Here is an 11,608-nt window from a genome sequence, read left to right on the forward strand (position 1 = left end):
GAAAATTAAAAAACAAAAAGAGGGGGGAGGGCGTTGGCACTGTCGGGCGACCGCTCGCGGAGAGCACAACTCCCAACGACGCAGGCGGAGGCCGCCGTCCTGTCGGAATCTCCTTCGTGATGATGCTCAGGTTCGGCGATGCAGTCGACGTCGCATCTGCCGACTCCTTTCATGGGCGCTACTGGGCGCAAGGGTGGAGTGTGGCAAGTAGAAAAGTACTCAAACCAGCAATACAGAAGGAGGGGTGGGGGGAAAGGGAGGTGAAGGAGAGATCCAAAGAGAAGTCTGCAGAGGCACGGCAGCGCAGCGATCGCGTGCGCGTGGGTGCGACGTGCCACGTTCGTCTGCGCACCATTCACGACGACGGCTCGGTGGAGGATGACAGAAGACTCAGCGACACATTGTGGATTCGAACCAGAGTAAGAGAGAAGCACGCCAGTCACCAAACCAGAACTGGACGCGTCCCGACGCCGACCCACACCTACGCCCACACGTCCAGTCATGCCATACAACTCACGCGCACAACAAGGATGAAGAAACCTCACGTTAAACTGTGCGTGCATCTTACACAGCTTAATCAACAGAGAAGGCGCACACTCACGCACTGAGAAGACAGCCAACACACAGGCGCACGCTCATATGAGTGGCATGGCGTGAAGAGAGAGCGAGTCGGGTTGAGGAGCAAAGGTGCCGCTGCCAGAGCGGTAGGGGCACCGCTTCATAATAGCGCACCACCTCGGAGGGAGGGGAGGAAGATAGAGAAAATGACAGCTCTGCGTACCACGTGTGGCACAGACGTATCCTCCCCCATCCCCACACCGCCTCCTGTGAGTGTGTTGCCCCCCCCGCCGCCGCCTCACAGAGGCCCGGTGCCGAGGCGCGGCAAAATTGTCATGGACATGAGCTCTTGGAAGAGGAGCTTGCAGGCGTACGGCATGAGCACCTGGGAGATGCGCGTGTCGTTTTCGCAACCTTTGCACTGGTAGCGGTTGAGCTTTGTGTCGGCCACACAGATGGTGCCACAGTGATTGCACACGTGCACCGTGTAGTAGTCACTGACGCGGAAGAGGCGCTCCCGCAGCCACTGCGAGGCACCATAGGAGAGCATGCAGTCACGCTCCATCTCGCCAAACCTCAGCCCACCCTCGTGCGCGCGACCCTCGGTTGGCTGACGAACCAGCGGCTGCAGCGGCCCACGTGGCCGGGCGTGGATTTTGTCTCCAGATAAGTGTTTCAGGCGCTGATAGAAGGTGGGGCCGAAGAAGATCAGATGATCCAGCGGCAGCCCTGTGTGCCCATTGTAGAGGCACTCGTTGCCGTACCGCTGCGACCCGAGGGCATGCAAGGCCTTGCCAAAGTCGTCCACAACGACGGAACAGAACGGTGTCGCGTATACCTCGCCGCCCTTGTAGCACGCCACCTTGCCGGCCAGTGTTTCGATCAGGTGGGCCACTGTCATGCGGGAGGGAATGGCGTGCGGGTTGATGATGAGGTCCGGCACGACGCCGTCGCGATTGAAGGGCATGTCCTCCTGGCGAAACTGAATGCCGTTGGTGCCCTTTTGGCCGTGCCGGCTGCAAAATTTGTCGCCGATGTTGGGGATTTTGATGGTGCGAATTTTGACCTTGGCGAAGCGATCGCTGCTGTTCATCGTCAACATCACCTTCTCCACGACGCCCTTCTCCGTAGTGCGCGAGGTGATACTCGCGTCCCGCTTCGTGATCTTCGTGTTGCCCGTCGTGAGCTTGTCGAGGTCTGCCTCGGGCAGCGGGATCGTCTTGCCCACAACCACGTCGCCCCCGAGGACGCGCATGCCGGGCTTGATGAGGCCGTCCGTGTCCAGCTTCGAGTAGTCGGCACGCTTCACGCGGCATACCTCGCGGTTTGGGTTCTCGAAGGTCTCCAGCGCGTCGCGCTTCTGCCGCTCTTCCTTCGCCTTGAAGGAGCGCCAAAAGGCGCTCCGGAAGAAGCCGCGCTCCACGGCGGAGCGGCTCATAATGATAGAGTCCTCTTGGTTGTACCCGCTGTAGCACGAGATGGCCACCACCGCGTTGTGGCCGGCGGGCAGGTCGTTGCTGTGCATGTACGTCATGGCCTTGGTGCGCACCAGCGGTTTTTGTGGGTAGAAGAGGACATGGGCGGTGGTATCCATGCGCATGTTGAAGTTCGAGGCGTAGATGCCCATGGCCTGCTTACCCATGGCGGACTGGTAGGTGTTGCGCGGCGACTGGTTGTGGTTGGGGTAGGGGATAATGGAGGCGCAAATGCCAAGAATCATCGACGGGTCCATCTCGCAGTGGGAGTAGTAGTAGTTCTTCTCCACCTCGCTCGGCGTCATGGCGACCAGCAGCGAGTCCTCCTCCTCGCAGTCAATCAGCTCGACGTAGCCCTTCTTCAGCACGGTGTTCCACGAGATGGATTTCTTTCCGCCCGCCTTCTCCGAGACGAGCAGGTCGCGCATGCTGGACTTGCGGAGCTTTAGGTGGCAGTTCTCAACCACGAAGAGAGGGCGCAGACACCGACCACCATCCGAGAAGACGCGGATTTCGCGATCGCGGATATCGCGCACGATGCTCACCTCATTGCTGAGCTCGCCGTTGCGGCGCCTCGTGCGCAGGTCGTGCAGCAGCCGCTCCGGGTTGCGGTCCACGCCAATCATTGTGCCGTTCACGAACACACGCGCCACACGCACGTCAGCCGTGTCCTCGAGACCGATGGTGCGGAAGCCATCGATGCGCGCCTGCACGGCCTGCACCACCTCGGCGTGGTCTGTGCCGCGGGACATGAGACACATCAACGCCACGTTCTTGAGCAGCCCGATCGAGCCGCCCTCCGGCGTCTCCACAGGGCAAATGTACCCCCACTGCGTGCAGTGCAAGTTGCGCGGGCGTGTCGCCTTGCTGGAGGCGGCAATGGGGTTCTGGATGCGACGCAGATTGCTAAGGGAAGACGAGTAGGTGAGACGGTTCAGCGTCTGCGCCACGCCTGTCTTGATGTTGCCCGTCTTGAGGTCGCCGAAGTTGCCGGTGGCGAGACAGCGGCGCAGACCGTCAGTGACAAGTCTGCTGTGGATGACACGGCCGAAGCTGAAGACGCCGCGCGGGTTGGCAGCGTGGTCCTGCAGGGTCTTGATCATTTCCTTCCGCACCTGCGCGAGAAAGGTCTGCAGCTGCACCGTCAGCAGCGTGCCTGCCACGTCAATGCGCTTGTGCCCCAGAAAGTCACGGTCCGTCTCCTCATGGCGGCCGAGGGCGACGAGCAGCAGCTTGTGCACCATGTAGCCCATATACAGGCACTTTGTGCGGTTGGCGGAAGGGTCCGTGCCCATGTGCGGCAGCAAGTCCCGCATCAGCAGGCTCTCCGCTTCCCGCTGTAGGTTCGCCATGGCGTCTTGTTTGCCGAGGCGCCGGCCAATGTAGCCGAGAGCCTCCTCGCGGGTGAAGATCTGCAGCGTGCTCGCGTCACTCATGGAGCCACGCAGCAGCTCCAGCATCGCGGTGTCCTTTAGGTCCGGCACGACCGTCTGCAGGATCTCCTTGTCCGCCACCATGTCCATCGCCCGAAACAGCACAAACAGCGGAATCGTCTCATCCATCTGCGCAACGCGGCACATGAGGCTCTCGAAGCCGCTGCCGGGGCCTCTGTTCCTGTACGGCATGATGATCTGCAGCGTACGCGGCTTGTTCAGCGATCCCTCCACAATCGACTTCACCTCGCACAACAGCCCCTTCTGGCGGGAAAATGTGTAGACGTGGTTGGCAGCCTGCCGCTCCTGCGCGATGAGCACCTTCTCTGTGCCGTTGATCACAAAGTACCCTCCCTGGTCGTGCGGGCACTCGTTGAGCCGCGGAAGCTCATCCTCATCCTTGCCGCTTAGGTTGCAGCGCATGGACTTGAGCATGATGGGAATACGGCCCAGCTCGACATTGCGCAGGAAGGTGTCATGCGGCGTATCGGCGTGCGGGTGGTACAGCTCCACTCCGAGTGTCACCTGCGCCTGCGCGTCGTACGTCATGTCGCGCAAACGGCACTCGTTTGGGAAGAGCGGCGGCAGCGGCCCACCGGCGAAGTACGAGTGCGTCTGGTGCGACGGGTTGCCAATCACCACGTCCTGCAACACCAGCCGAGGCTGGTCGCGCTGCTCCTCCATCGTGACCCCTGGGTCGTACTGGTCGTCTTGGCGAGGGATGACAGCCATGCTCTCGATCATCTTGGGGATGCGCATGAGGAAGTCGTTGTACGAATCCAACTGTTGATGCACGAGTCCCTTCTCCCGGAAGAAGGATGAGATGACCTCCCAAATGTCCTCGCTGTCGAGGTCGTCGTTGGGGTTCTCGTCGTCGCGCTCGTCGATGAAGCCATCATCGAGGACCATGTCAGGGTCTTCCAGATCCAGTAGCTCATCCTGCGCCATGGCGAGCGTGTGGGGGGGGGGGGGGGAGGGGAGGAGGGGGAGGGGTAGAGGGGGGGTAGAGCCGGAGAAGGGGAAACCAAAAGAAGGCCAAACACGAGAGCGCTGAAGGTCGTCCGTGCACTGTGGTAGCAAAGAGGGAAGAGGGTCAGGCAAAACCAATTGAGCGAGAAGAAGAGAAGGAAGAGTTCAGAGCACCGTTGAGTAGCGCGCGTGCATGTGAGAGAGTCCAGCAAGGAGTGGCCCTCGCAGGAGTGCATAACAGAGAACAAGAGAAAGGTGGTGAAATGTCTCAATGGTGTTCAGTTCATCCAGCTTCGGTGCGCCACCGATGCATGGCTACAGAGAGGTATTGAAAGCACCGGAGAACACACATGCGCAGGGTGTCACTCCCGGCGGTTGCGCTCGTGTTGGTTTTCTTGACTTTGCCTTAGTGCAGTCTACTGCACAGCAGCCGTTCCCAGAGAGTGTAGTACAGAGCTCTTCTACACGGTTGGGTGGGGATGCTCACGAGCAGCCACCCACAGGTTGTGTGCGCCTCTGGCGATTTCAGTGCCGCCCAACGCCTTCTAGTTCGCTCAGAAGGTGCCCCATCTGGCGCACCAGGGCAGCCAGACAGCCACGCTCGCGGCTGCGTATGATCTCGGCTTCAAGGACCAGTCTCCGTTCCTTGTCCGCCACGAGCTGCGCCAGACGCTGCAGTTGCACCTCAACGCCAGCAGTAGCGGCTTCACTTGATCTGATCTCTGCCGTCAAGGTTGCAAGCGTGTTAGCGTCCCGCGCTTGCGTTTGTGCGAACTCCCGCTGAGCCACCTGCACGTCGTTGCCCCCGTTGCGCGCTTGTCGCAGCCGCCACGAGCACTTCGGCAACCGCAGTGCTCATTTTCGACCCAAGGCAGCCTCCAGATCGACCCACACCGCCACCTCCTCCACATCGTACTTTGCTTCCCATGCGCTTAGGGCGTGAGCCCGGTGCTGAAGACGCATCCACTGAGCCGATGGCCTTGGAGAAAGCACGCTCGCTGTGCCACGTGCAGGCGCCGCCACAGCTGGAATACCATGATCCTCTCTTGAAGGCACTTCGACAGAAGATGAAGTCATGGTAGCCGGGCCGCCCTGGCGTTGACACTCGGCTTTGAACACCGCAGTGCTCACCCCCCCCCCTGTCTGTCGGCCACTGTCGAGCCCGCAAGTGCTCAGGCGTGAGGGCACGCGCGAGCGCAATGGACACACGTGTGATTCGCCACGGGAGGACCCCAGGTGGAGGAAAGTGGGGTGGGAACGCGAGGAAGAGATAGCAGAAGGCGGCGCAGCGCTTGCCAGAGAGTCAAATGATCGGAGACAGGGAGGGAGTGGGGGGTATGGGGGAGGAGGTGCGGATCCCCGTGCACGTGCGCTGGTTGCTTCAACTGAATTCTGCAACGCACGGCAGGTGCATCACCGAAAAGGGGGCCCCAGTGCGCGGCTCCATAGCTCTGTTGAGTGCTCGGCATACAGCGCTGGCAACGTCAGTGGCAGGGAGAGAGGCACACACACGCAGGAGCAAGAGAAACGGCCCTTGCAACTTAAACGAACGCCAGCGCAGAGAGCAGCGAGGAGAACGGTCGACAGCACAGACTTTTCCACAGCGGCTGCTTCGTCCTTCGCCGGCACCAGTCCTAGTCAACCGACAGCGCCGCTACGTCCTCTTCTTCTCTGGGGTGTAGTTGAAGGATTGGGAGCGGCGCAGCTGTGACGTGTCAAGGCTGTCGTACAAGTCGCTGCTGCTGCGGTGTCGGCGCAAATGAGGCGTCACGACGCGCTTCACTGCTGCGGCAGGCCTGTCGTGCGGTAGGGCGACGACCTCCTCGGTCAGGCCGTCCGCGGCGAATGGTGCCAGCCCCCGGCCCCGGAACCAGCGCCAGTACACGTAGACGAGAAGCCCGAGCAGACCGCCGACGCTTGTCAATGCAAACACTGCAAAGAAGACGGCGACGAGTAGAAGAAACGTGGCGACAGGGTAGTCGGTCAGCCACCGCGCCACTCCCGTGAGCTGCACAGTAGAGAAAAACACCAGCCGCGACACCTTCACGCGAGAGGGTGCACTGGCGTCGGGGAGCTGGTAGAGTGTGAAGTTCATGGCGCGCAGGCGGGGTTGCAGGGTTAGCGGTGGTGTGAAGCGGTTGTAAACCTCGAGTACAACAGCAACCTCGCGGGATGGATCGATGGGCGGAAATGGCGCACTATCCCTCTGATGCAGCGCACTTCGTAGGTACTCGTACGACCACACTGGTGGGTAGAACCAGAATCGTAGCAGCCTTCTCAGCAGCAGCTCGATCCACGGCCTGTACGACGGCCCGGTGCGTACCGTGACAGAGGTACTCGTTGTGAAGAGGACATCAAATTGGGCAACAGACTGCACGGCTGTGGCGTCCTCAGAGAAGAGCATGGAGGACTCCAGAATGAGTGGCACATCTCGGCCCACCTCCTCCTTTGTGAGTACCACCTGCATCTTGGCCGTGTACTCGCCCTTCGCGTTGAACATGACCGGCCCGAACTGGAAGAGGCCCTCGAGATTGACGCCACCTCTCGGAGAGAAGACCTCCGCCGAGGTGGTGGTGCGAGGGATGTGCATAGTGGAGGAGGCCAAGTGGGTGTTGACAAAGTGACTCAGAAACGAGAACTTTGCATCCGCAAACTGTCCCATGTGCTGCTGCATGGCGCTAAGAGAGTCGGCGCGCTGCGCCATGGACTCGGCGAGGGCGCGCGTCTTTCTATCGGGGAGAAGGAAGTCCTTGAGCGCCTTGTCCTCTGGCAGGTGCCGCTGCCAGTCGTCGTTGTGGAACGGCAGCGCGTTGAAGTGTAGTGGGATGACGGCGGTGCCAGGCACGTTGGCGAGGACGAGGTGACGGATACCGGCAGCCGTGGCGACCGAACTAACAAGACACCCAGACAAGTCCACCAGCAGCACCGCGAGTGCTGCTATGAGCATCAGGGAGACAATGACTATGAGCCGAAGACAGCAGCCGGAGGTGTCCAGAAATGTATATAGACGCACGCTGCTCGTTTCGTAGCTCTGCTTCGCTTGCAGGGCGATGGAGGCCTGTAGCGCCTGTAGCAGCAGCACTACCTCATGCACGACAGCATGGAGGCACTCTACTGTGGCGCCTACGAACCCCGACATTGGCACCGGTGGTGACGCCTTTCGTGGTGAATGATGGGCCCTTTCCATGGGGAGCGCGTGCGCAGCTCTTTCATAGTAGTGAGTGAGTGAGGGTGCCGTGAAGAGTATGCACGTGTGTCCGCTGTGTGTGCGTGTGTGGGGGAGGTGGGGGTTGGAGCACTCGGGGAGATGGGAAGGGTGTTCGATTGCGGAGCAGTGAAATGAAAGTTGCAGATGCTGGTTGGCAGTGAGGGGCAGGGGGAGAGGGGGGAGGAACGTGAATCGATGAGTGCTCTCATACCCTTCACCTGAACCGCCTCCTCAGTAATGTGCACGGGCGGCACATCAGCGTCAGTGCTCTCAACCAAAGTGCACGGAGAAGAAGCGCTCCACCATTTTCTCGTTCGTTTACTCGCCTGCACCAACAGGGGAAGCAAGACAGCCTGATGAAGACCCGCACAACAGGGGAAATTTGTGAAAGAGAGAGAGAGCGAGCAGAATGAAATCAACGCAGCGGCACAGCTTTTCTCGCGTCAATCGAAGCAACACTAACTACGCTCCGCTGCTCTTGCCAGCTCGATGAGGTGGTTCACTCGGGGCTTGGTGACCCTCGTGTGAACCAGCAGTGCATGGCCGTACACGCGCAGTGTGTCCGCGCTGATCGTGGTCATGGCTGCCTTCCAGTGCGCCAGTATCAGCTCCTTCGTCGCTAGCTCGGCAAGCATATCATTAGCGAGTAGGCGCCAAGTGTGCTGCACCAGCTCAGATGCTTGACGAAGTCCATCAAAGAGTGAGACGCCCTCTTGGTACATTCCGTGCTCTGCATGGAGCAGCTGTGCAGCGTGCTGGAAGTCGTCCTCCAAGGCGCTCACAAGCCCGCCGACTGCCGTGACATCCGTCAATGTCTGTAGTTGCTGCGTTCGCTTGGCCAGCCGCGGCAGCAAGGCAGACCAGCGTGAGGGCAGCAGCTCCACGTACTGAGCGAGGAGTGTATCCTCCAGGAAGGCAAGCACTGTCTCCATACACTTGTGCGTGCCTGTGTGCAGCACCGCATCAGAGTGCAGGGTAGAGAGAAAACGCAATGGAAGATGAAAAGCTCGAGAGCAGTGGAAAAGTGCAGAGAAGGAAAGAGCCTCGACGGCGACAGGGAAAAGGGAGGGCGACCGCTGCGTTCACGCATGCACACAGAGAGTCAACGAAAACATTCAAAGGCTCTACCGCCCTCCTCCGCATAACAGAGGGTCACTCTTCCGGGGTCTACTTCGCTTCCGCTACGCTCTCTTCACCAGTGCACGTACGTGCGCGTGTAATTCCTGCACGTGCAGCCGCGAAGAGAGCGAGAGAAAAAAACAGATCCGCCTCGCAGCACGCGTATTTTCTCTTCGTTGTGTGCGGGTTTGCCGCCATTAGCCCAGCACACACGACACACCCATGTCGCTGGTGTCTGGCTTCGCTCACCTCAGCCGCAGTTATGGGTGTAGGATGCATGGCGAGCAGACATTACATTAGAGAGAAAACGATCTCCTTTACGACGCCATCCGCTTCCAGCTACGGCGTCGACTTACGCGCTTTGTGTGGCGGGCGGTTGCCCTTCGTACGTCGCTCGTTTCGAGCCGCTTTGGCAGTGGGAGAGGGAGGAACACTGAGCCTGTGGTTCTTGGAAGGCGTCTTTTCGGAGACCACAACACCTTTTCCGTTCTCCAGTCGCAGCCCCTTCGAGCCAACCTGGAGCTCCGCAGCATCGTCGCTGGCGCGCCCACGCTTCTTTGCCGAGGAACCGGAGGTGCTCCCCGCCCTGGATGACTTCTCGTTTGTCGCGTCCGGCTGCTTCGTGGTGCGGTCCGACAGCTTCTTCAGCTTGCACACGAAAAAGCCGTCCATGTTGTGCACGTGGGGGAAGTAGCGGCGGGAGAGCTCGAGGCTATCGTGGTAGCGGTGGTGGCGGTACTTGGTGAAGCCAGGGCGACCAAACGGTAGTCCCATTTCTACCACCTGCACATCGCGCCGCTTCAACGCAAAGTCCACAATGGCCTCGTCTTCCTCCACGAGGAAGGAACAGGTCGAGTAGACGACGTAGCCAGCAACCCGGCAGGCGTCGATGGCACTCAGCAGTAGCGCGCGCTGCAGCTGTGAGGCACGCTGAATGTCCTCGTACTGTTTCCCCATCTTGATGCTCTTGTCACGAGAGATGATGCCCGTGCCGGAGCAGGGGGCATCGAGCAGGACGCGGTCGAAGTTGCGCATCACCCTCTCGTAGCCGGTGCCGTCGTAGTTTGTTACGATGCAGTTCGTGACGCCAAGGCGCTGGAGGTTCGAGTTGAGCGACTTGCACCGTGGCTCACTCACATCGTTGGCGAAGAGGACGCCAGTGTTCTTCATGAGCTGTGCAATGTAAGTCGTCTTCCCTCCTGGTGCGGCGGACATGTCGAGAACACGCTCATGCTCCTGTGGGGCGAGGGCCATGACCGGCAGGAAGGACGCCGCGGCCTGCAGCATATACTGGCCCGCGAGGTACTCGATCGTACCCGCGATGGGGACGTTCGACTCAAACACCTGCAGGCCAACCTTCGACCACTTTTCCAGCGGCTCCACATTCATGCCGCGCTTCACAAGCGCCTGGACCAGGTCGCGGCGCTTCGCTTTGAGAGTGTTGACTCGGATGGTGGTCGGTCGCGTCTTCTCCATCGCCTCCAAAAAGTCAACCGCCTCGGCAGGGGGGAACAGCCGCAGGACCGAGTCCATCAGGAGCTCGTTGTACTCGTACAGCTCAAGAAGGTCCGCGCGCAGCAACTCGAGGTACTCAGCACGGTGGCGGTCTTCCTCACGCTCTTCCTTGAAGTTGGACAGCACACGGACGGTCTCTTGAATTCGGTCGCGCAGTTCCTCTGCAGTGTGAGTCTTGCCAAGCAGCTGAACGACTGCGGTGTTGCCCTCCGCCTGCTCCGCCTCATCATCCCGCTGCTCTCGATCGTGCAGAGGCGTCGACTTCGCGGTGCGAGTCACAATATCCTCCTGCTGCTCCGCATCGGCAAGTTGGCGCTGCGCCAGCATACGGCGGCGGTACTTCTCAGCCTTGACCTCGAAGTCATCGTCGTCTTGGATATCGCCCTCAAAGTTCTCTTCGTCTTCCTCGTCGCTGTTCACAACATCGTCAAACTCGATGTTCTCCTCATCGCCGGTGTCGTTTTCGCCACCCCGTGCGCCGCCGTAGTCGAAGTCCGAGTCCGCATTTTCTTCCGCTGCAATCACCGGTTCCTCTCGCGCAGCCCTGGCCGCAGCACCGCGCTCCCCGGTAGCCTTCCTCACGGCGGTCGCGACGGGAGTTCCCTTCCCCTTACTCAGTGACTTGGCTACCGGGGCCGTTGCGGCACGCGTCGCCGCTATAGTTTTCTTCTTCGCTGCAGCAGCAAGCGCCTTCTTGGCCATTGGAAGAGCGACCGACGAGATAAGGAAGGAGAGGTGAGCAGACGCGAGGCCGCACTCGAAGCGGCACGACTGTATGTACTAAGCGCGTGGTGGTGGCGCTTCTTTGTGTAATGAGGTGTGTGAGAGTGTCCTCCCATGAGTGTTGCGCATGAAAGGAGAGAGAGAGAGAGAGACAAGGAGCACGTTTGCGTGGTGTGGAGGGGAGGTGGCACGTTCGCATCCCAGAGGTGAGTGCCATGAGTCGTGGCGGCTCCCATGGACTGGAGCGAAGAGGCGAGCGTACATCCAACATACCAAGAGCAGGAGGTGCGTTGGCTCCCTTCACATAAAGGGTCACACTCTCCGTGAGAAGGCACCGCAAGGCAAAACGCGTCAACGCTGCCCACTCCCTCGTCCACCTTCCCGTCGACCAGCGTTTGGTGGCGCTGAGTGCAACCAACGGCAAAGAGGGCGAGAGAGAAGCGGCGCGCTGGGTGGTGTCCACTTCGATGTCGCTGTGAATGGCGCCTTATTTTTCCCTCTTTACTGCGAAGAGGTTAACCGCGTTTATTCGAGGAGACAACGCGTGCACGCAGGCACGCACAGCGGGGGTGGACAAAGCGAAGGTGGCGTCGAGTGCGAGGACGGCG

The 11,608-nt window shown here is 60.3% G+C and overlaps 4 protein-coding genes across 4 annotated transcripts; all 4 read right to left on the reverse strand.

Moving 5' to 3' along the window:
* Positions 1-856: 856 nt before the first annotated feature.
* On the reverse strand, positions 857-4,414 carry LBRM_31_0270 (putative DNA-directed RNA polymerase II subunit 2; the record flags this gene model as incomplete). The annotated part of the gene is made up of 1 exon (XM_001566978.1): positions 857-4,414. One exon carries the CDS (start codon positions 4,412-4,414, stop codon positions 857-859), a length of 3,558 nt encoding a protein of 1,185 aa, XP_001567028.1.
* Positions 4,415-6,089: 1,675 nt separating this feature from the next.
* Positions 6,090-7,622, reverse strand: LBRM_31_0280 (conserved hypothetical protein; the record flags this gene model as incomplete). Its single annotated transcript, XM_001566979.1, has 1 exon — positions 6,090-7,622. The coding sequence occupies one exon, from the start codon at positions 7,620-7,622 to the stop codon at positions 6,090-6,092; it is 1,533 nt and encodes a 510-aa protein (XP_001567029.1).
* A 479-nt stretch (positions 7,623-8,101) lies between these two features.
* On the reverse strand, positions 8,102-8,575 carry LBRM_31_0290 (conserved hypothetical protein; the record flags this gene model as incomplete). Its single annotated transcript, XM_001566980.1, has 1 exon — positions 8,102-8,575. The coding sequence occupies one exon, from the start codon at positions 8,573-8,575 to the stop codon at positions 8,102-8,104; it is 474 nt and encodes a 157-aa protein (XP_001567030.1).
* Positions 8,576-9,101: 526 nt separating this feature from the next.
* Positions 9,102-10,979, reverse strand: LBRM_31_0300 (putative nucleolar protein; the record flags this gene model as incomplete). Its single annotated transcript, XM_001566981.2, has 1 exon — positions 9,102-10,979. The coding sequence occupies one exon, from the start codon at positions 10,977-10,979 to the stop codon at positions 9,102-9,104; it is 1,878 nt and encodes a 625-aa protein (XP_001567031.1).
* Between the last annotated feature and the right edge of the window lie 629 nt (positions 10,980-11,608).

Source organism: Leishmania braziliensis, chromosome 31 (assembly GCF_000002845.2).
Source record: "Leishmania braziliensis MHOM/BR/75/M2904 complete genome, chromosome 31".
In the NCBI taxonomy this organism is placed as follows: domain Eukaryota; phylum Euglenozoa; class Kinetoplastea; order Trypanosomatida; family Trypanosomatidae; genus Leishmania; species Leishmania braziliensis.